Source organism: Schistocerca serialis, chromosome 2, assembly GCF_023864345.2.
Source record: "Schistocerca serialis cubense isolate TAMUIC-IGC-003099 chromosome 2, iqSchSeri2.2, whole genome shotgun sequence".
Taxonomy (NCBI): Eukaryota; Metazoa; Arthropoda; class Insecta; order Orthoptera; family Acrididae; genus Schistocerca; species Schistocerca serialis.
Window position 1 is genome coordinate 1,036,905,466 of NC_064639.1, and position 25,423 is coordinate 1,036,930,888.

The following is a 25,423-nucleotide window of genomic DNA, read 5'->3' on the forward strand; positions in this document are numbered from 1 at the left end:
CTGCCTCTCAGTATATTTACTCCTTGATGAAATTTGTCCTAAATAATATATCTTTTTCCAACAAATAGATCAGTTCATACATACAATACCAGGAACAAAAATGATCTGCATAAGGACTTAAAAGCACTTACTTTAGTTCAAAAAGGGGTCCACTACTCAGGAACACATCTTCAATAATTTGCCAGCAAACATAAAAAATTTAGTTACAAATAAAGATCAGTTTAAAAGGAGCCTGAAAGACATACTAGTGGTCAACTCCTCCTAGTCCATTGACGAATTTTTTAATAGAAATAAATGATGTATTGTATATATTCATACTACTAGTATTGTTATTTCAGCTTTAAAAAAATGACGTGTTCCACATCCACGAGGATCTCCTCAGCACGGATCTATGGAACGAAAAACTAATCTAATCTCAAAGCACGTGTATGCGTGTACCGCAGCTGTCACTTCGTACCGCCAGCAATGCCATCTCTGTACTTTTTCTCTATCTGCACAAACCGCTATCGTTCGTGGATCTGAGTATAGTTGAATATGAAAATCAGTTACCAACAGGATTTCACATACATCTGTAGGAGAATACTGCAAACTGCATAATAAAACGCTTTAGATAAAGCACCTACTGCAACCTACATGTAGGTTGCAGTAGGTACTGGGAGATGATGAAACTTGTACAGGATAGGGTAGCATGGAGAGCTGCATCAAACCAGTCTCAGGACTGAAGGCCACAACAACAACAACAGATAAAGCACAGAAAATACCAGTTGGCAATATTCCCTTGCTTAAAGTCTGTAGAATCTGCTTCGTGAACTGAAAAAACAGAATATTCTACGGAGGGAGCTTTCTGAAATCCAAACCGAAATTAACGAAGAATCTGATTTTGAGAGACGTGTGATTTGGTTCCCGCACACTGCACTTACCGTCTTTGAGCAGCTGGGAGACGTTGGAGCGCGAGAGGAAGTCCCTGAAGACACGGACGCCGCTCTTGAGGAATGAGAGCACGTGGCTGACGTTCTCGAGGAAGGTGGAGTTGGCGTCGTGGCCGGGCGCCGGCGCAGTGGGGGCTGCTGGGGGCGCCGTCACTTTGACGAGCGACTGCGCGGCGGGCGGCGCCGCCTCCGCCTCCAGGTCCTCCGGGAACAGGTAGCCGTCCACCACCACCAGGATGCCGCCGGGCACGTCCACGCGCTCCAGCACCACTCGCGCGCCGTTTGCGTACTGGGTCCCTGTGTACAATTACTTTACATTAATCCTACTCCATGGGTCCCTGTGTACAATTATTTTACATTAATCCTACTCCACGGGTCCCTGTGTACAATTACTTTACATTAATCCTACTCCATGGGTCCCTGTGTACAATTACTTTACATTAATCCTACTCCATGGGTCCCTGTGTACAATTACTTTACATTAATCCTACTCCGTGCGTCCCGTCCAGAAGGGGTTCTGGGATATCGAAACTAATCAAAGATGTACTTTTCATCCATATCCAATGGATCGAAATGACCTACCGCTATGGAAGATTGTCGTCTTACAGCCCTAATGTTAATTATAGAAGAAGATAGCGAACAAAGTTCTTTAATTCATATGCATGTGGTGTATTTTCCGGACATGGCCACAGCAATAGACATCCTACATCCTCCCTCCTCCCTCCCTCCACCCCCCCCCCCCCCCCACACACTAAAAAGCCAAAGGAACTGGTACACCTGCCTAAAATCGTGTAGGGGCCCCCACGCGCACGCAGAAGTGCCGCAGCACGACCTGACCTGGACTCAACAACGTCTGAAGTAGTGCAGGAGGAAGTCGACACCATAAATTCGAAAGAGTACGAGGGGATGGAGTTCTCTCCTGAACAGCACGTTGCAAGGCATCCCAGATATGCTCCATAATGTTCTCTAGATTGTCGCACAGATGACAAAATGGTAGATATCGAAATAGATGTCAGAGGGATAGAAAAACAATTAAAATCGCTCAAAAGAGGAAAGTCCGCTGGACCTGATGGATATCACTTTGATTTTACACAGAGTACGCTTAGGAACTTGCCCCCTTCTTGCAGCGGTGTACCGTACGTCTCTAGAAGAGCGTAGCGTTCCAAAGGATTGGAAAAGGGCACAGGTCATCCCCGCTTTCAAGAAGGGACGTCGAACAGATGTGCAGAACTATAGACCTATATCCCTAACGTCGATCAATTGAATTTTGGAACACATTATGTTCGAGTATAATGACTTCTGGAGACTAGAAAGCTACCCTGTAGGAATCAGCATGGGTTTCGAAAAAGACGATCGTGTAAACCCCAGCTCGCGCTATTCGTCCACGAGACTCAGAGGGCCATAGACACGGGTTCCCAGGTAGATGCCGTGTTTCTTGACTTCCGCAAGGCGTTCGATACAGTTCCCCTCAGTCGTTTAATGAATAAAGTACGAGCATATGGACTATCAGACCAATTGTGTGATTGGATTGAGTAGTTCCTAGATAACAGTTCAGCGACTGCTTAACGCTGCAAGAATGTAGTTTTAATGGCAACAGACTTTTAAAAGGTATTTGTGTCGTGAATGCCATTTTGGAGGATTTTATTTTTGTTTGGCTTATAACCGTATGACGGGGAAATTTTGAGATCATTTTGCTTTTCATATTACAGCTTGAAATACGTAAATCAAATGAAGAATCATCTGAAACAACAAAGCCTTCACGGGAAAGGTAACTAAATATTGATCAGTTTGTTTTTAGTGAGCAAAAACAACTAAGGTCACAAGTGCCTCTGTCAGAACTGTAGTACACGAAGACAAAGAGAGGAGTTAAAAACTACTGCACGTTAATCCCAATGGACGGAAGAGAAGACAGCTAAAAACAGGGACGTAGAGAAAGGTCTATAAAATACGCCATAGAGAAACGGAGGTCCTGAACTAAAGAATATGTATCTTCCACCATATTGCTACGACGGATAAAAAACAAAACGTGGTCGACAGCCCGGGCGTCGTTTGCTGAAACGGCCGATAACTCAGACGGCAAACACGAAAGAGAACTTAAGTGGTTAAAAATGGGGCATTCGGTCTGGAAATGGCGGACCATCAATGGTTGAGCGCACTGAGCACAAAGTGGTGGGGGAGCACCACCTAAAAAATGCCGATGACTAAAAAGACAGTGCCCGATACAACTGAAATGATCTTTTCACAAGAGGGCCGAGAGGAGATCGTCCAAGCCACTAGACGAGGCTTCATAACCCGGAGCTTGTTCTCATGGAGGGAGGACCAGTGGTGACGCCAAAACGACACCACTTGCTGATAGACGGCAACGCAGACATCACCAGAGATGACTTAAGAACTAGCGGGCTGAGATACGAGGACTGCAGCCTTGACAGCAGCATCTACATCTACATTTATACTCCGCAAGCCACCCAACGGTGTGTGGCGGAGGGCACTTTACGTGCCACTGTCATTACCTCCCTTTTCTGTTCCAGTCGCGTGTGGTTCGCGGGAAGAACGACTGTCTGAAAGCCTCCGTGCGTGCTCGAATCTCTCTAATTTTACATTCGTGATCATCTCGGGAGGTATAAGTAGGTGGAAGCAATATATTCGATACCTCATCCAGAAACGCACCCTCTCGAAACCTGGCGAGCAAGCTACACCGCAATGCAGAGCGCCTCTCATGCAGAGTCTGCCACTTGAGTTTGCTAAACATCTCCGTAACGCTATCACGGTTACCAAATAACCCTGTGACGAAATGCGCCGCTCTTTGGATCTTCTCTACCTCCTCCGTCAACCCGATCTGGTACGGATCCCACACTGATGAGCGATACTCAAGCATAGGTCTAGCGAGTGTTTTGCAAGCCACCTCCTTTGTTGATGGACTACACCTTCTAAGGACTCTCCCAATGAATCTCAACCTGGTACCCGCCTTACCAACAATTAATTTTATATGATCATTCCACTTCAAATCGTTCCGCATGCATACTCCCAGATATTTTACAGAAGTAACTGCTACCAGTGTTTGTTCCGCTATCATATAATCATACAACAAAGGATCCTTCTTTCTATCAGTGATCTCTTTTCCTGTCAGACCGACGTGACCAGGAAATCACAAACATAACACTGGCTCCATCAAGACTGAGCAAGTGGGAGCTTTCCTGGACTTGTTGCACTAAGGCATGGACGGTGTACAGCACACAGATGCTTTGAAGGGCACAGAGAGTTGGAGCAGATGACAATTGAAAAGCCTATATCGACGGATGTACTGTGTGGCCTGATGCAGGGCGAAGAGCGCTGCTGTAAATACTGAGCAGTGTTTCGGAAGCTGGTACCAATAAACGTTGGTGCCAATGATAAAGGCAGACCCGACACCACGGTGAGTCCGAGAACCATCATTGTACACAAAGGCACTATCGCGGAGCTCGTAAAACTGAATAGAGCGAGGCTGGAGTAGTGTCCTTAGGAAGCGAATGAGGGCCAGGGTGAACACGGGCCGCCTCACGAAGCCAATGTGGTGAACGGTTCACAACCCATCGGGAAAGTGGCAAGTAGCTGCCGAAGCAAGAGCTAAAAGCTAACTCCATGAGGTAAGACCGGTATTACAGTTATCAAATTTCTTTGTAAAAGATTTGATCAAAGATGTGATCAATTATTCCGTCAAATATATTTGACAAAGATCTTTGACGTAGCTTTAGAAGGGGTATTACACTGTCATATTTTTCGTCAAAATTCAAGATGGCTGACAACAACAACTTGTTATTAACCGCAGCAGTTGCACGTACCACAATTGCACTGTGTACACATGCAGAAGAGAAGCGGGGAAAAAAAAAGGAAACATATCCGGGTGAAGCCGTGGGTTTTAAGACGACACGATAAAAGCATTCAACGAAACTTGTTACGTGAGCTTATAGTGGAGCACGTCAAGTCGTACATCAATTACTTAAGAATGGATGAGTATACATTTCTGTATGTGCTCAGTGAAGTGTATCCTCATATCACAAAGCACAATATTCACTTAAGAAGTGCTACATCTGCACAAGACAGGCTCACTGTAACACTCCGATTACTTGCTACAGGAGATGGTTAGGTTAGGTCTCCAATCTTCTTAAACTATTTTTGTATTCAGGGTGCCTCACTTGTAAAGCGCCTCATCAGCTTCATACATCTCTATTAATTTTGTAATTGTCGGCACACACCAATTGTATTTACCGGCAATGGTTATAAAAACACTACAGACAACAGAACGATGCAGCGATGCTAGCGCTCCATGTGGTAACATGTCACATTGCAGTGAACAGAAGACAAGCGACTTCTTTGATAAAATCTACAGCGAGGCCCTAGATTTGATCAAATACTGGACGACATTTGACAAAGTTCCCTATTACACCATCAAATATCTTTGACAAAGATTTGTGATAGTGTAATACCGGCCTAACAGAGTAGACAGACTGGCCCCATACTGGCGATCAAAGGAGTCATCTAAGGAGGCATAGGACGGGGGACCATGCATGGCAGACAAATGGTATGCATATCTGCTGAGGAGAAAGTAGGACAGCAATAGTTTTCCAGCTTTCACATACAGACTCTCAACTGGATGTAATAGGCGCCAGTGGGAAAACGGATGCCACGATGGTGGATAGTATTGAGACGGCGTAAGAGGGACGGACGAGCAGATGCATAAACGTAATACCCATAGTCTAGTTTCGGACGGGCAAGGGACTGGTACAAACAGAGGAGAATGGTTCGATCTGCTCCCCAGGAAGTACCACTGAGGAGACGTAGGATATTGATGGACCGCATACAGCGGACCACCACGTAAGACACTTGGACACTTGGGAGGACCAAGAAAGTTCTACAGAATATGAGCCCCAGGAATTTCGTAGTTTCAACGAACGAAAGAGCAACAGGCCTAAGATGAACAGACGCTGGAAGAAACCAGTTGGGCCGCCAAAAATTCATACAAACGGTTTTGTCAATGGGAAAACGAAAGCCATTGTTGATGGTCTATGAGTAAAGACGATCGACAATGAGACAGGTCCGTGAAGAACTGTAATAGATGGCAAAACCGTCAAAGAAAATGGAGCTGAAGATGCCCGGCGGGAGACAGGCCACAATGGGTTGGTTCAAATGGCTGAGTACTATGCGACTTAACTTCTGAGGTCATCAGTCGCCTAGAACTTAGAACTACTTAAACCTAACTAACCTAAGGACATCACACACATCCATGCCTGAGGCAGGATTCGAACCTGTGACCGTTGTGGTAGCCTGGTTCCAGAATGTAGCGCCTAGAACCGCACGGCCACTCCGGCCGGCGCCACAATGGGGTTAATGTCGATAGCAAAGAGGATGACGATCAGGACGGAACCATGAGACACACCGTTTTCCTGAATAAAGATGTCCGACAAGGCAGAACACACACGTACCTTGAAAACTCGGTCTTTTAAAAAAAAATTCCCGAAGGAAACGAGGCATGCAGCCACGAATGTCCCCATATTTAGACTACAGAGAATACCATTCTTCCAGTATGTGTCTTAGAAATTCTCCAAATTGAAAAACACGACCACAGTCTGAGATTTCCGCAAAAAACCATTCGTGACGTTGGTGGACGAAGTCACGACATAGTCAACTGCAGGAGGGCGCGCTCGAAATCCACACTGTGCAGTGGTTAGTATATCGTGGGACTCGAGCCACCATACTAGCCAGGCATTAATCATGCATTCGATCACTTTGCAACCACAGCTGGTGAGAGAAATGGAGCTGTAGCTAGAAGGAAGGCGTTTGTCCTTACCAGGCTAAGGTCTGGAAAACGTGCCCTCTGCCCAGATGCGGTCGTGCATATGAAGGAGAAAGTGCTTGCCCAGAAGAGAAAGGTGCTGCAACATCTGAATGTAAACTTCGTCTTGCCATGGGGCTGAGGATCTGGATGAAGAGAGATCATTATCTAGCTCCATCATAGTAAAGGCGGCACCGTAGCACTCACGATTCTTAGAAGTGAGGGGCATCACCTGAGCCACCTCCGCTCGTTTCTCGTGGAGGAAGGCAGGGTGATGGTAGGAGGAGCTCAAAATTCTGCAAAATCAAGGACAAAGAGGTTGGAGATGGCAACAGGGTCCAAGACATCGTCTGCTACTGTCAGGCTGAAAATTGGGGACTGGATCTTGGTCACAGAGAGACATTGGAGGTTGGCCCACACTATGGAAGAGGGAGTGGAACTGTTAAAAGAACTAGTGAATGAAATCCGGCTAGCGTTTTTGCTATCCCGAAGAACGCGACGACACGGTGCATGCAACTGTTTACAATGAATGCAGTGTGACATCGTAGGATGACGGTTAAAAACGTGAAGAGCATGTATCAGCGCGCGAACTGCATCGTGGTAAAAGCATCCAGTCGGCCAATTGGGTGTGCATGTGGGTGGCGTGGGAGTCAGCAGATGGATAGCACACAGGAAATGGTCGCTCGAGTAATTTTCAGAGAGAACGAACCCCTCGAGACGACGGACAAGCTGGGCAGTACAGAGGGATAGGTCCAAATGGGAATACTTGTGCGTGGAGTTTGAAACGACCTTGGATGCTCCATTGTTAAGGCAGAGCAGATTTAGTTGATTGAGAAGGTCAGCCAAGAGAGCGCCTCTGACAGGTTCTGGGAGAACCCCAAAGGGGATGGTGCCCATTAAGGTCACCGAACCGCAGAAAGGAGTGAGGTAGCTGGGCAATAAGCTGGAGGATGTCTGCCCTGGTGACATCGAATGATGAGGGACGTAAACGGTACAAAGGGAAACGATCAAGTGAGAAAGGAAAAGGTGAAATGCAACAGCTTGAAGGCGGGCAGTCAGGGAGATGGGATAACTATAAACGTCACCCCGTATGAGCAGCATGACCCCCATGAGATGGAATGCCGTCCTCGGAGAGGGAGGAGTGGAGGAGGTCGAAACGGAAGTGGAGGAAAAGCGAGGGCTCAAAGTGGTCGCGAGGAGGCAAATTTTGTTCCCTGGAGACAGAGAACAAGTGGATGGTGCGATTCTAAGAGCAGCCATAGTTCCTCCCTGTTTGATCGAAGGCCACAAACGTTTCACTGACGGATAGTCATAACGAGAAAAGGGGAGGAGGAAAAAATGAAGGGGTATCACCTCGGCGGCTGCCGAGTGCCAGCCTTCGAAGACTGCTACAGGGCGTCGAGGCTGGAGCACCTAGTCCACGAGATATACAGAGGCGTCGGCATTCTCCCTTTGTTGGTCTGCAGAGTCCGGGGCAGAAAAACGGTTGGCGATGCACACTGGCGATACGGAGGTTGACTGGGCGAGGGTGTCACGTGGCGACACCGTCGAAGAGGGTCTCCGAGTTGGAGGAGGAGGAGACCATTTGCCTTTGTTTGGCTTCTTGGAGCCTTTCCTGTAGGCAGAGGAAGACTCAAATGTTTGTTGGCTGGAGGGACGTAGGAAGTCTTTGCAGGAGTACTCCTCTTGTCCTTTCTGGCCTGCCAGTTGTGTAGGTAACTTCACCCCAGGAGGAAAATGTTTGGTGGCTTGTTGCACAGCTGGACGAGGAGACAGCGATGCTACCATGACACTAGGCGATTTCAGCTATTTCACGACTGCAGTGATTAATTTGAGGTCGCAAGTCTGCGTGGATATGTCTTCATGGAGCGAGATGTAGCAAGAACAGTACTGTAAGTGCCAGATGGTAGAATGGAGGGTTTAGAGTAGCCAATAATTTGAGAGCAACCGGGTAAGGCACTTTTTCCTTTAACCAGATCTCCTGGATAGCCCGCTCATCGAGATACACATGAAAATCTCGAGAGGTGGCAGCATGGTCGCCATTGCAGTTGATAGAGCGGGGGGAAGGATGCGGACAATCACTCTCATGCGCATCCCTACCACAGGTTACACATGTAGCCAAGTGTCGACAAGACATTTGAGTGTGGTTGAAACGATGACACTGGTAGCAGCGCATCGGGTTTTGGAATGTATGGTCACACTATGATGACTTCATAGCCTGCTTTGATCTTGGATGGAAGCACCACTATCAAAGATGAGAGAGAGAAAGAGCGTGGGCACTAAGTATTCATCTACCTTTTTCATTGCCGTCTCTTTTTGACGGATCTTTAATTCGACCAGAGTGGATTTTTTTGCCAGTGATGGAAACTATGGAGACTTACCGTTGATCCTGCGCACGTGGATGGTCCTGCCGCCGAGCGCGGTCACGTGGATCGCAGAGCTGAGACTGAGGTCGAGGCGCACGCCCAGCACGATGTGGTCGAGGAGGAGCCGCTTCAGCTGCGCCGGCTGCGACAGCAGGCGCTCCGCCGCCGGCTGCGTGTCGTTGTTGTTCAGCGGGGTGAAGATGGTGAACGGCTCCTCTGAAACAACAACAGCCGCCTGTCAGCCGAGCCGTCACATCAGTCACTGTTGCAGGCTCTCTCAGCTGCATCTACAGTAATTACAAGTCGTTAGTAAGCGTTTTTTACTGCTACGTAGCTGTTGCATCGACACAAGGACATTGTTCTTTGCAGTGATTCCAGCAGAGTTAATGTCTAGGCTAGGTTCCGCAAAAATGGCGCTGCCATGAGGTCGTTCTGCGACAAGTATCATGCCAAGTATTTTGGGGTACCTATCCTGGATGCAGACTATCTCACAACCACTCCGCTGCCAACGAATAATATCGTACGACACTAACGGAACGTAACTGCGGCAAACAACCAGCCACTATCCGGACTCCTGCATTGGCGTTGTGCTATTCTGCGAGCGAATATGCAGTGCCTGTCTGCCATACTTCTTGCCATGCTGGGCAGGTGGACACTGTTCTGAATGCGCCGTGTCGCATAATCACTGGTTGCCTGAGACCAACTAATGTGGAGCAGCTGCATGTTCAAATGGCTCTGAGCACTATGGGACGTAACTGCTGAGGTGATCAGTCCTCTAGAACTTACAACTACTTAAACCTAACTAATCTAAGGACATCACACACATCCATGCCCGAGGCAGGATTCGAACCTGCGACCGTAACGGTCGCGCGGTTCCAGACTGTAGCGCCTAGAACCGCTCGGCCACTCCGGCCGGCCAGCTGCATGTACCAGCAGGCATAACTCCTCTTGACATGAAGTGCGAAGCAGGTACCCATGCAAAAGGAGTAGAGGTTTAACCTCTGATACTCACCCACTGTTTGGTATTTCGCTAGTGGACCCTAAACCTGTGAGTGTGGGGAGGAGCAGACAATGTCTCAACAGCCCAATCGCCATTTGTGAACGTCATCATACACCGATGATGATTAATTCTGGCCAACGTTAATGACTTGGACGTAGTCTGTTTCTGGGCGAAAATAATTTTTTAATATTTGTTAATTCGTCTACACTTAAATGTATTTATGAGTGTTTACTCAGGTACTGATACTTACAACTGCATGCCAACTTTAATGCCTTGGACGTGGCCCACTTCTTCGTCAAATTTATTTACTTTCATGTTTCTCTATTTCCATCTTTAAATGCATTAATGCCTGTGTTCCATGCACAGTTGTGTGTAAGTGTTAAGCTTTTCGTTACCTTCCTTGTAACTGATGCCTCTGACACGAATTAAGAACAGATATGCGGGGGTGTAGCCAAGTGTGAGATGAGATGAGATGTTCTCCCTCCCTCCCACCCACCCACCCTCCCTCCCTCCCTCCCACCCTCCCTCCCACCCTCCCTCCCACCCTCCCTCCCACCCTCCACAAAAAAAAGTTTAACTGAAGCGTTCATGTTCTTACATCATTAATTTCCAAATTTGACGACTAGCTTTCGCAGAATAAAATAGCATTAAAACTTAAGAGTTTAGAACAGAAGAAGGAATTCTAGAAATTAGAAGTTACGCTAAAACAGGACACTTTTTTAGTTGCTCAAGTGATGGCTCGCTCATGTGGATGGGCTCGCCGCCGGACCGGTAACATTACACACACATAAAGACGCATTTTCACAGGCTGTCAACAAATAGTCAGACACGATTCATGAGTCCACAGACAGAACCAGCAAACAAGAGGAAGTTTAGTTAAAGAAGGCAGAAAGGTAAATTATGACGTCAACGTTGAGAGAGAATGTTGCTAGAATAGTTCCTAAGTTAACTACATGAAACACGTATTTCTCAAATTTTCGAAAATTGCTCTCCAAATGCTACATTTCTCTGAACTGCATCTACTTAAATATTATGGCTAAGTGATGTACCGTAGACTGAGGTACACAAATTACTATTATAACATTAAAACATGTTATATATTTTGTTATTAAAATCGTAGTCACGTGTGGGTCGACCGAACTTTGCATCCACACCTAAAAGGCATTTATTGGACGGGATATCCCCTTCGGGGTTCTGCCACCGTATTGCAAGCCTTTTTAGTTGACGCCACTTCGGCGACTTGCGTGTCAACGATGAAAATGATGATGAAAGAAACAGCCAGTCCCCTGCCGGGAATCGAACCCAGGCCACATCGCGTGGTAGGAGGTAATGCTACCTGATAACACGTCATAATTTCACTGTTGTTCCTGTTTGTTTACTTCAATAATCGATTATAAAATATTACAGGGTAGGTCGATCACGACAACACCCTTGGACCATAGCAAATTGATATTATGTACATTCTATTTTTATACTTAAGCAAGGTTTATAACAATATGTATGGATGTTAGGACAGACACCAATTGATGCTGCGGCAACTATGATTTAAGACAAAAAAGAGGTACAGACACTGACTACGACTGGGTATTGGCTTACATCACTGCGGAAAGTTAAAAATTTGTGCTGGACTGGGGTTCGAACCTGGGTCCCGTGCTTACTAGGCAGATGTGCCGACCACTTCGCCACCCTCATGCAGTAGTCATCACAGCTGCACGGACTACCGTAGCACGCCTCCCGTCAGACACCAATTCTCAGCTTGTCCACACTACTACTACTACTACTACTACTACTAGTAATTCGTATACACATATATTTACAGACTTCTAGGTAGAGACAATCATTACATTTACTCCTGGTATACAATACTTACACACACACACACACACACACACACACACACACACACACACACAGGTGATCTCTGGGCCATTTTCTGTACCGCCTCATTTGCTATCCTGAAAAACTGAGTCAGCATCCATCCATAATGAGTGAGATGCTGAGCTCAGAAAGAGGAAGAGGTGTTAGTATTGTGCTGTGCATAGCTTGGGTGTTAGTATTTCTAATCGATGGCCGTCCTCACCGTAATCATCACATATATATAATTAAGGCGACGACGGCGAATGATACATTCTTCTACATTAGCTGATTTGGTAATTTCAGGTCTGTTTGTTGCTAGGAGGCCAAAGACATTATCTCCCCGTGTTGGTTCTGTATCTGCTCAAAGTAATTTTTGGACAACACATTCTGAATAATGTCCGAGTCTCCGGGACCATCATGATATTGTGACTCTCCCAATCTATATCTGGCAAGTTGCTGTTCACCCCCCCCCCCCCCCCGGTCCCCGCCCCCCCTCCCATTACAACAGCATAATCAGGAAATTACTAACTATATTCTTTAAGTTCTCTCTGAACCACTCTACCACTGCAGCACCTGGCCTAGGTGGCCTAAGTAACAGCATCCGATTACCATTTTTGACCGTCCGTTGATGTCTTATTTCAGCCAGTCTAACTCACATTCGGAATCCATGACCTCACTATGTATTTTCGAATTCTCCACTGCAATAAATACGCCGCTACTATTGGCGATTAACGTATGCTTACTAAAGGTATTCGAATCTGAACTTAGGATTTCTTTAGTATTCACACCCGGTTTCAACCAACGTTCTGTTCCTAATATTATCTGCGCTTTATAAACTTCAATAAGCGATATTAATTCTGGGTTCTTTCCGTGGAAGTTCCTGCAGTTAACTAATATCGTATTAACCGTTCCTATATCCTAGCTTCGAGGACGAGCATTCTCTGAAAAATACTGTGGCTGATTTAACTTCGACTTCGGCTGACAATCCGTCGCTAATCCCAAGGGGGTTTTCACTAATATTTATCTATATGCGCGTGCCTCACAACTCCGCTTTTCTTGTAGCCGCTTCCTGCGTGTGGCGCACACCTGACCTTTTAGAGGGAACCCTACAATTCTACACCAAATACCAGACGTTGAGAAATTTCCATCAGATACCTTCGCTGAGCCGTCTGAGCCTGTGGTTTAGACCTTTCACTCTGCCCGAAACCAGAGGACCATGATGGACCCTGGGTACGATGCTACAAATACTCAGCTTAGTCTGATCACGTTCTTTGTTAGTTGTTTTTAGCAAACCAGCCATCCGCCGAAAGGAACTGAGGATGGACTCAAAACCCAACCAGCAGGCGTCATTCGTGTCACTAGTTGCAGGGGGTTACACCCAGTGTACACTATAGTCGCTGGGATGGCCCCTTCGACATCACGAAAAGGGACCATCCGGCAAACATACTGAGTATACACGGGCATTCCTTCCAGCTCTGCATGCTATTTTCCTAACGCTGGCGCTCTCAATGGCTAGCAAACCTGCCCTTTTCACTTATCCGGTCTGGACAGGAAAATCGGACGCTGGCCCAACAGAAGCGGCATCCCATGTTGGCTCACAAGTGCTACCAACACTGGGTAGCACCTCGTAGTAGTTGTTGAAGCGTAACGACCAGCCGTGCAACCCGCTCCTTTGTCTTCCGCCCAGTGACACGTGAATCCACCACTGTCTGCCATTCACTCTCGAGTGAAGACGAAGTAGTCAGATAATGCTTATTAGCTTCACTCTAAGTTTAAACGCAGCCAAAACCTATCAGACAAACAGAAGCTAAACAAAGTCAAAGTTAGCGTAAGGAGGGCTATGCGTGAAGCGTTCAGTGAATTCGAAAGTAAAATTCTATGTACCGACTTGACAGAAAATCCTAGGAAGTTCTGGTCTTACGTTAAATCAGTAAGTGGCTCGAAACAGCATATCCAGACACTCCGGGATGATGGCATTGAAACAGAGGATGACACGCGTAAAGCTGAAATACTAAACACCTTTTTCCAAAGCTGTTTCACAGAGGAAGACCGCACTGCAGTTCCTTCTCTAAATCCTCGCACAAACGAAAAAATGGCTGACATCGAAATAAGTGTCCAAGGAATAGAAAAGCAACTGGAATCACTCAACAGAGGAAAGTCCACTGGACCTGACGGGATACAAATTCGATTCTACACAGAGTACGCGAAAGAACTTGCCCCCCTTCTAACAGCCGTGTACCGCAAGTCTCTAGAGGACCGGAAGGTTCCAAATGATTGGAAAAGAGCACAGGTAGTCCCAGTCTTCAAGAAGGGTCGTCGAGCAGATGCGCAAAACTATAGACCTATATCTCTGACGTCGATCTGTTGTAGAATTTTAGAACATGTTTTTTGCTCGAGTATCATGACGTTTTTGGAAACCCAGAATCTACTATGTAGGAATCAACATGGATTCCGGAAACAGCGATCGTGTGAGACCCAACTCGCTTTATTTGTTCATGAAACCCAGAAAATATTAGTTACAGGCTCCCAGGTAGATGCTATTTTTCTTGACTTCCGGAAGGCGTTCAATACAGTTCCGCACTGTCGCCTGATAAAGTAAGAGCCTACGGAATATCAGACCAGCTGAGTGGCTGGATTGAAGAGTTTTTAGCAAACAGAACACAGCATGTTGTTATCAATGGAGAGACGTCTACAGACGTTAAAGTAACCTCTGGCGTGCCACAGGGGAGTGTTATGGGACCATTGCTTTTCACAATATATATAAATGACCTAGTAGATAGTGTCGGAAGTCCCATGCGGCTTTTCGCGGATGATGCTGTAGTATACAGAGAAGTTGCAGCATTAGAAAATTGTAGTGAAATGCAGGAAGATCTGCAGCGGATAGGCACTTGGTGCAGGGAGTGGCAACTGACCCTTAACATAGACAAATGTAATATATTGCGAATACATAGAAAGAAGGATCCTTTATTGTATGATTATATGAAAGCGGAACAAACACTGGTAGCAGTTACTTCTGTAAAATATCTGGGAGTATGCGTGCGGAACGATTTGAAGTGGCACGATCATATAAAATTAATTGTTGGTAAAGCGGGTACCAGGTTGAGATTCATTGGGAGAGTCCTTAGAAATTGTAGCCCAACAAAGGAGGTGGCTTACAAAACACTCGTTCGACCTATACTTGAGTATTGCTGATCAGTGTGGGATCCGTACCAGATCGGGTTGACGGAGGAGATAGAGAAGATCCAAAGAAGAGCGGCGCGTTTTGTCACAAGGTTGTTTGGTAACCGTGATAGCGTTACGGAGATGTTTAGCAAACTCAAGTGGCAGACTCTGCAAGGGAGGCGCTCTGCATCGCGGTGTAGCTTGCTCACCAGGTTTCGAGAGGGTGCGTTTCTGGATGAGGTATCGAATATATTGCTTCCCCCTACTTATACCTCCCGAGGAGATCACGAATGTAAAATCAGAGAGATTAGAGCGCGCACGGAGGCTTTCAGACAGTCGTTCTTCCCGCGAACCATACGCGACTGGAACAGGAAAGGGAGGTAATGACAGTGGCACGTAAAGTGCCCTCCGCCACACACCGTTGGGTGGCTTGCGGAGTATAAATGTAGATGTAGAAGATACAGCGATAACCCGGACACCTGGATCGTCAGCTGCGCCCTGTTACCGTCGCTGCCTCGAGCAGTAGCCAGAAGAATGTCGACTGTGGCCAACACAGCCTCCAGCTGTTTATGGACAGCTGCCAATTTCCCTTGTGTCTGCTCATAACAAACGCAGTCCCTATCCATATTGCACTGTCTAAAAAAATGCTGAATAGGATCTCAAGGATGCAAACAAATTGTGGTAACTGAGGAAGTACAAACAGAACTTCGCAACAAGATAAAATTACCCGACTCTGGCGCTACTGAGGCAAAATAATGAATAGTGGCAATTACTGAGAAACCTGAAACCCACAATGAAAGCTTCCTAAGGATTTGGTTTGCTTTAGGGTGACGCCCTAAAAAACAATCCAGTGCACTAATAATATTTGTTTTGAGCTGCGGGAGCGCGCACCGTACAGTCCTCACCTAGCTACTAGTAGTTTTCGCAAATTAGTCCGATGGAGGAGCACCTGAGTGAATCAAAGTATTTGTGGAAGATGTGGTTTTGGAGGTGGTGCAAGAGTGAGTGTTTATGGTGCCATAAAACTGCTTCCAAAACACATTTAGGAAGCGTATCAAAAGGCGGACCAAGTGCTTGGAGCAGACCTGAACAAGATTTGCGCTCCAAGACGGCACTCCAGTGTACCCAACACTGCGGCTAACCTCTCCACGCCGGCCGGGGCGGCCGAGCGGTCCTAGGCGCTTCAGTCTGGAGCCGCGCGACCGCTACGGTCGCAGGTTCGAATCCTGCCTCGGGCATGGATGTGTGTGATGTTCTTAGGTTACTTAGGTTTAAGTAGTTCTAAGTTCTAGGGGACTGATGACCTCAGAATTTAAGTCCCATAGTGCTCAGAGCCATTTGAACCATAGCTCCTCCACTGTAATGTTCCGAGCATCTGTGTGAGACGGCTATATGATGAAGGCCGCACACGCGGCAAGCTTAGGAAGACTTGTTTGCAGCACAGTGCAACTGCTTGTAAGGAGCGAATACTGCAGCATACTTCTGTAAGCAGGAATTTATGAATTATGTTTATTTTTCTAATTTTTATTTTACTGTCAAAGCTTTTATTGCTTAGTTAAGCAAGTATATTACATAGTACTAATATACGTCCGCCCATGGTAGTTGAGTGGTCAGCGCGACGGAATGTCGTACCTACCGGCCCGGGTTCGATTCCCGCTTGGGTTAGAGATTTTCTCCGCTCAGGGACTGGGTGTTGGGTTGTCCTTATCATCATTACATCCCCATCGACACGCAAGTCGCTGAAGTGGCGTCAACTCTGAAGACTTGCACCAGGCTAACGGTATACCCGACGGGAGGCTCTAGCCACATGGCATTTACATTTACAGTGCTAATATGGTGAGCAGCTTTACATACAGGCATTTAATTTTAGGTTATGATGCTTATATATTTAAACCCACTTCTATTTTAGAATACATAATATATCTGGAACTATGGTTCGTAGTAGAGTCAAACACGGGGACTTACGAGATTAAGGTCTCGTAAACCTGGAAGTTGCTGGGACTACGTCACTTTCGTAACAGAAAAAAAGAAAGAAAACCGTTCACTCACGTGTTGAACTAAACGTCGAAATAACTTCAATTGTCTGTCTGTGCAGTTCATGATATTGCTCTTGGAGTAACATTTTATCACAGTCTTGTAAATTCCTGGATTGGACAAACAGGCCATTAAGCTGAGTGCTGTATTGTACATATGTCAGCTCAAGTTTGAAGTAATGAGGCACATTAGCAGCCAAATGCTAGAATGGTGTGACAAATCTAAATCCTTCTTCAGTTGTGCAATGTCTTGGAATCTCTTCGAGAGTTCATGATGAAATGTTTCAATTACTAATAATAATAATAATAATAATAATTATTATTATTATTATTATTGTCGTGTGACTAGGGCCTCCCGTCGGATAGACCTTTCGCCTGGTGCAAGTCTTTCGCTTATTGAACGCCACGTCGGCGACTTGCGCGTCAATGGAGATGAAATAATGATGATTAGGACAACACAACACCCAGTCCCTGAGCGGATAAAATCTCTGACCCAACCGGGAATCGAACCCGGGCCCTTAGGATTGACATTCTGTCACGCTGACCACTTTTTTTTTTTTTTTTTTTTTTTTAATATATAAAACCTTTATTAAAAAAAAACAATGTTACACATTGCAAATACATACTAAGTTATACATACATGAAGTTATTTAAACAAAGCGGTTTGATCATTTCAATTGCGCTGACATTAAGGAAAGACAACAGAAGATTGTGTTACTGACTAAGTCACCAGAAAGAATTAAATTAAACATAAATACTTGAGAATGGCGGAAAGGAGATATATAATAAAGTTGACCAGCCTTCCAACTACAATTTCTGGACATTAATTGAATCTAAGTATTTGAAGTGATCAGATCTATATAATCAGTCTTTCACTGCAAAAATGAACAGGGCAATGTGGCAGCCATTGAATATTACATTTATCGGATAGTATCTTATGGTTTTAACCAATCGATAAGGAGATTTCTATAAAAACTGTCTATTTCCTAATTTCTAGTATAAGCCAATAATGCACCTTTCATGATTTGTGTTTGGCACTATTAGACACACAATCTCAATGTCACATAAGTTCTGTACATTAGATTATAAATTTCAAAAAACTACTTTCTGAAGTAGAGAAAGCACACATCATAAATATACTGTAAAATCTTAAATAGTATCCTTAAGGTAACTACAATACATCACTGTCAACACAGTCTTCTTTTTTATATTAACCAATGCCCATTCTTTCAAATACAATTTTTAGCATATTACCGAACTTTTTCTTGTGATTCGAATAGCTTCTAATTTTGTGGAACTCACACAGCATGTGTACCTTGAACTCTATTATGCTATCGGATCCTAATTTGTTAAGGACGTAGTTAACAAAATTTCCCAGCAACCAGTACACAGCGTTATTTTTTGCTTCTGGGAAATAGCGTGCTTCAGGCCTGTGTATCAATGACAGCGATATATACTGAGGGGATGTTCTTGTAATCAGAGCTATTTGCTCCCGGATCCACTTCCAACTATTCATGTGACCACTGCAAGTATATCTATGAATTACTGTGTCAACTAGATGACATTGTTGACATAAATTTGTTTCACAGAGTCCGATTGCGTGCAGTCTTTCATTGGTGCTAACTATGTTGTTAACTGTCTTGTACCATGACGTTTTTATATTAGACGTGAGCACATTAGAACTAATGTTCTTCCAAATCTCAGTCCACTCAATGTTTGGAAACTGTCGTTCTATTTTGTTTCTTCCTTCGCTTTTCTTTCGTTCCCGCATTATGGCTCTCGATGTTAAGTGTCGGGACTGCCTGAGTTCGACACTGACATAACTAAACTCAACATAGAAAATCCTCACGTGCTGTAAGCGACTGTTGATATTCTGCACGTCAATCGGGGGAAGCAGGCTTGGAGGTTTAATGATGTCGAAAAGTTGGCTGGTTATGCTTTCTCGCGAGTCTCTTATTAAATTAACTTGCCTTTTGATAAAAAGAGCAGAGGCTTTATCCGTTATATCAGTTAATCCTAGTCCACCATTTTTAGGATCTAAAGTGGCTACTTTAGCAGGTACTCTGAACACTTCACCTCTCCACAAAAATTTTGTGATTTTGGACATTATTCTCCTCGCTATCATTCTCGGTATTGGAAACAGCTGGGCAGTATAATAAGCCTTAGCAAGGATGCATGAGTTGATATACTGTGTTCTTTGAACTTGGTTCATATATCGAGTTAAATTCTCTACAATGGCTCCTTGCACTTTATCTGCTGCAACTTTCCAATTTAAAGCCGTCATTTTCATAGGGCATGCTGTCAGAGTGATCCCAAGTGTTTTATGTTGTCGGACTAAATTTGCCCACTCGACGTTGATATTATCAAAACCTCTGAGATTTAACATCTTACTTTTTTTCCGTTTGCATTGGCTCCAGATGCTCTACAGTACGAATCAATCACTGTTGCTAGCGTGGTTACCTCGTCATTATTCCTTATAATGACCCCTATATCGTCAGCATAGGCTCTTATAACTGTTTTGTTTCCTGATAATGTTAAGCCTTTTAATGTAGCATGGACATGTCGGAGGAAAGGTTCCAGCGAAATTGCGAAGAGCGACATGGACAGAGGACTTCCTTGAGGAACACCTCGTTGTATTTGCATCGGCCTGGATTGTTGACAATTCACCGCTATTTTAGCATTTATTCCAGTTGCTATGTTCTTAATCAACTGTATAACCCTATCGTTGAAACCTATTTTCTTCAATGTCTGTAGAAGATATTCATGGTTTACTACATCGAACGCCTTATAAAAATCTAAAAACAATAAAGCACACTTTATGTTTGTTACAGAAGTTATTGCAATGATATCCCTGAATTCCGCTAGATTTTGAAAAATGGTTCTGCCTTGCGCACAGTTCTGATGTTGACTAATAATTTTATCTGTAAGGCATGAAATTCTCTTGTTTATTATTCTAGCTATTAATTTATAATCAGAATTCAGCAGTGAAATTGGACGAAAATTATTTAAATCTTTGTTTCCATTATTTTTTGGCACCAGAACAATTTTACTCTCCTTAAACTCAGCCGGAATCATTTTACCCTGAATAACCTCATTTACAATGTCCGTGATTTTCGCACCCACTATTGGCCAGTAACGGATGTAAAATTCTGCTGGCAGACCATCCGGTCCTGGGGATTTTTTTGGTGGCGAGGCGCACAGAGTCTCATACACGTCTTCTTCACTGACAACCTCGAGAAAATTTTCGTTGTCATCTTCTGTCAGCTGTGGGGCTAGGATGTCAAGGAATTCTTCCAAGGAAGCATCACTACTTTGATGTACAGAATATAGCTCGCAATAATAGCGATAAATCTCGTCCATGATATCCTGCTGGGTTCTGAGAATCGTGCCGTGTTTTGTTCGAATTTCTTCAATAAAAGTCCTTCTCCCGTTTTTCGTATGCTTCACTAAATGATATAGGGAAGTAGTTTCATCTGCTGACACCGAATTTGCCTTCGATTTTATTTTCAACCCTTCCATTTGACTTCTCTTGATATTAAGTAACTTGGCTTTGACTTTTTTGATGTCTGCTATCCGAAGTGAGGAACCTGCTGAGACTTGATCATATAGATCTCTCAAAACGGAATAGTAATACTCTATAGTGCATTTCATTTCCCTTGCGCTCTGGGCACTGTATTGAATAAGAACTTTCCTCAACTTTGGCTTTGCCATTTTAACCCACCAGTCAATAGCAGTGGCATATCTACTACGGGCTCGCAGGCATATTGCCCATGTTTCTTTAATCAGATCTTCTAAATCATGATTAACTAACAAGGAAGTGTTCAAATTCCACTGATTCTTGAATCGGCGAACCGGCTGTCTTGTTAGATTTATGCAAGCTAAGACACTTGAATGGTCTGAAAAGTACGTAGGAATGGTTTCTACTTTTGTCACGGAAGTTACAAGATTTTTAGAAATATATAGTCTATCAATCCTGCTACGTGATGTTGCCGTGACATAAGTGAACTCAACAATGGAGGGGTATTTGATTTCCCATATATCCTTTAATTCTAAACCAGTAACTAATTGTTTTAGTTCACTTGAGAAATTAAAATTAGGTAACTGATCTTTTCGATTTAAAACACAATTAAAATCACCTCCAAGTAATAACTGTCTTGGTGATTTCCTTAACAAGTATATCAAGTCGTCTTTGAAGAAACGTGCCCTGTCAGCTCGATGAGAACTTCCTGAAGGGGCGTACAAGTTGATGATAGTCACATCATAGATATTTAGTCCTATTCCCCTTCCGGATTCCAGTCGTTCCACCTCGCTTACTGTAATCCCTTCCCTTACCAAAATAGCTGTTCCAACACTTGTTTCGGGAGACACATTGATGTAACTGACAAAACCGGGAATTACCAAATCCGAAATTAGAACTTCTTGTAACAGGGCAATATCAGTCGCGGATTCGTACAAAAATTCCTTAAGAGCCGATAATTTCAAACCGGTCGTGATTTTATTTATGTTTATAGTGGTGACAGAATAAGATTGCGTCATTGTGCTGTCACTATGTAGTTGTTTTGTTGAACTAATGTAGTTTACTGTGGTTCAGGGTTCAGTTAAGCTGTAACAGTTTTCTCGGAAGGCTGAACATGGAATAACACTTCAATCAGTTTATTAGTTACTGTCCCGTTTTTTTCTACTTCTGATGTTTTCTCTTGTACCGCAAGCAGACTGATTTCCTGGTAAACTTTCTGATTTTTCCTCCAGTGATTCGTGTACGACCGTTTCGGACTGAACATTCTTTGGGCTTGGGTCGCCCCGACTGGATTTTCCCTTCCCTTGGTTACGAGCTACATTCTCATTTGGTTGCGTCGGTATTTTACTTCGCGGCTTATCTGGAGCAGCAGCAGACGCTTTAGCAATTTCGGTTGCCGGCGCCTGCCCTGAGGTGTTGACCGTGATTTCAGTTTGGCCACCACTTCCTCGTTCTTTATTAATTTCACTCACTTTCTGATCGAGGGAAACAAATGGAGACTGCAGTTTTGCATCCTCTCCCTGAATTTGTTTATTAACAGATAGATTCTGATCTTTGCAATCGGCTACTGCACCTGTTGTTTCTTGCAAATTAATGCTGCTTACACCCCTTTCATTTTCTGGTACCGTATGTGTATTATCTTTCTGTTCATTAGTTTCCATTCGCATTTTGCCTTCAGGTTCCTCTGCCTTCTCATCGCACTGTTTTTGCTTGCGAAGTGAGGGAGTGGGACAAGACAGCTCGTCCTCTGAACAACTGTCAGTTATCTCCAGAGGTCGTTTTTTCGGTTGCATTTCAGTTTCACGAGTAGTGGCAACGGGGTTTCCTTTTGTTGTTAACGGGGGAAATTGACTGTTATCGTGAAGGGAGACATCAGCTTGTCCCGCTGCGTTAACATCCTCAACCAGTTGTTCCGGGCTATTCTTTGGTAACAGATCATTTAAGGTAAGCTTCTGACGCTGTATCAAATTACTTTTAAGCACAACAGTTCGCCGCGGACATTCCTGTCTGAAGTGGCCGGTTTCGTTACATATATGACATGTAGCTTCCTGACCTGTATAAACAATTTGTGCCTTATACCCACAAACAGTTATGTGAGACGGAATATTCGTCTTAACGTCCATCTCTACACAGCGGACCCCGTTAAAACACTGCAGTTTAAAGCGAGGCGACCATCTTTCATTTGCAATTGATTTAACGTCTCCGTAGTTTAAAAGAGCTTCCTTAATCTTATCATTTTCAATTTCAATGGGGAGATTCAAGACACGAACGGTTTTGTAATGAATGTCCGCTCTATAGATGGAAACCTTACTTTTATAACCATTTCTATGCACAAAATCTACTTCATAGCCCCACTTTCGTAACACTTTATCAACAGTCGAAGCACTGATTAACTTGACAAAAACACAGTATTTTTCCTGATCCAGTTGCCAGGTATGAACGGTTTCAGAATTTAGACCAATTACCTGTGTAATCCAGTCATCAATTTCCAGGGATGTCGGCTGAACAGGACGGGATTCTTTGTCAAAAGCAAATACCAGAGTATTCTTCCTGAGGTTTGTAGCCATGGTTAATCCAGCGAAGCAATTTCGGTTAAACAACCGAAATTCCAAGTAGCAGCAGCAAGACCAGAAAGAGCGATCAGATCACAAGGAACAGGAACGAACACGGAGATTAACGGACGGACGGCACTCGGCGAAGCACAAGTACAGCGATGTAAACACTGAAGTGCAGCGCAACAGTTAACAGCGGCCACTCGCGAGCGCGGCTGAAACGGAACTTTCTATAAATGGTTCAAATGGCTCTGAGCACTATGGGACTCAACTGCTGTGGTCATAAGTCCCCTAGAACTTAGAACTAATTAAACCTAACAACATCACACACATCCATGCCCGAGGCAGGATTCGAACCTGCGACCGTAGCAGCCCCGCGGTTCCGGACTGCGCGCCTAGAACCACTAGACCACCGCGGCCGGCTCCTGACCACTCAGCTACCGGCGACGGACTTTCAATTACTGAAACTTATCCATGTCTGATCCACAAGGAACTGTCACGAGATACGGGAAATGTTCCGCGTTGTGAACCTCAGCCTAGTCTTTCTGTAGGATTAATAATTGTTTGATAGCCTCAATCTTGTCCGCTATATCTGTTACCAAATGATTCTCTCTTTCCATTAAGACACACAATGAGTTCAGATATTGTGTGACGCCAGGGATAAACGATTTTGTAACCACTCTAATCATCCGTAAATCAGTTTATCTAATGGCCGCTTTCAGTTCAGCTAGCAGTTGCTGTCGTTCGTCAGACAGGCGCATCATGTGTCTTTGGCTGATGTTGTAATGACGTTCGAAAAAGAATTTTTCCATCTCATAATAGTGCGATGGCATAGTAAGCACTTTGCAAGGCCTTTGAAAGATAGGAAAAGTAACGCATTTCCCATTCAGAAGTTAACGATGTGGATTTTCCACTTTCTTTTTGGCAAGTGCCTATTCCCAATGCAGACCATTAATCTAACGTAAGTAGTGTTGCCAGAAAACTGCTTGGTTTCGGACAAGGCGACTGTCTCCTGCAGCGGTTTTCGGGTACGGCCTTCATTTTGCAGTTCCTCCTCGCCCCTGAGCCCCATTCACTCACCACAGAACTCTGAGCGCTAGGCAGGAGCGCGACCACAAAGCTCGCGCTCATGGAGCACTGTTTGGCTAGGCCTGGCATAGAGGTTGTATGAGGTTCTTTAAAGTAATTATGTTACTTGTAAAGTTGCTTCCACAATAAAAGTTACTTTAAAAAAAACTGTCTTTAGTTTTTGACTTCCTTTGCTGCCAATGGAAACTTTGGGTGTATTTCATGAAGTTCTGGAAAGTCATTCCAAGTTTTGGCAACGTGTTTGTAGGGAGAGGCCATCTGCAAGCAACTAAACCTAGGATTTGTACAATTGTGCGAGGGTCACTCTCAAAGATACGCACAACATTTTTTTTCGGAAATGATTCTTTTGTTCCACACCTTTGCTGTTCACAGAAGTCACAGAAACATTCTTCCAGTTGGTATTCGAATTTAATTCAATCTGTTTCTGCAAGTCGCGCTGTCGCAGCACTTCGTCAAAATGGCTGCTGCACCTGTTCGTGTGAAGCAGTGTGCTGTTTTAGAGTTCCTGTATTGTGAGAATGCGACAGTAGAACAAACATTGCCAGAGATGAAAGAAGTGATAAGAGAGAAAAATCCTAGGAATGAGCAGAGATGGAACCTGAGTAGTCTGGCATTTAATATTATGCCACAGCGACACCCTCCAACCTTAAGACTGTCTTACCTGCCAATGATAGGGATACCTACATTTTAATGTAAACGCCAAACCACGATGCGATTCAAAAATGTTTCAAACGGCTCTGAGCAGTCTAGGACTTAACATCTCAGGTCATCAGTCCCCTAGAACTTAGAACTACTTAAACCTAACTATCCTAAGGACATCACACACATCCATGCCCGAGGCAGGATTCGAACCTACGACCATAGCGGTCGCGCGGTTCCAGACTGAAGCGCCTAGAACCGCTCGGCCACCAGCGGCCGGCGATGCGATTCAAATCGCAGCAGATGGATAAAGAAGCCTACATCAAAAAGGAGTAAGCACCGCTTGAAAGTTAATTTCTAGATTGTATACTGTGTAACAGGAAGAGAGTGATTTTTCTCTGTACATTGTTCGGTACCATTGCACGTCGTTGTTGGATACCAATTTTACACCTACCTATCAATTATCAAAT

At 44.5% G+C, this 25,423-nt stretch overlaps 1 protein-coding gene across 1 annotated transcript in view; it reads right to left on the reverse strand.

The window, feature by feature from the left end:
- LOC126458458 (transforming growth factor-beta-induced protein ig-h3) overlaps positions 1-25,423 on the reverse strand; it is a 319,649-nt gene that overhangs the window by 25,126 nt on the left and 269,100 nt on the right. The window contains exons 2-3 of the mRNA XM_050095528.1: positions 9,120-9,320; positions 921-1,226 (exon numbers count right to left, since the gene is read on the reverse strand). Of these exons, the coding sequence (XP_049951485.1) occupies positions 921-1,226; positions 9,120-9,320 (507 nt within the window). The remainder of the gene's footprint in view (positions 1-920; positions 1,227-9,119; positions 9,321-25,423) is intronic.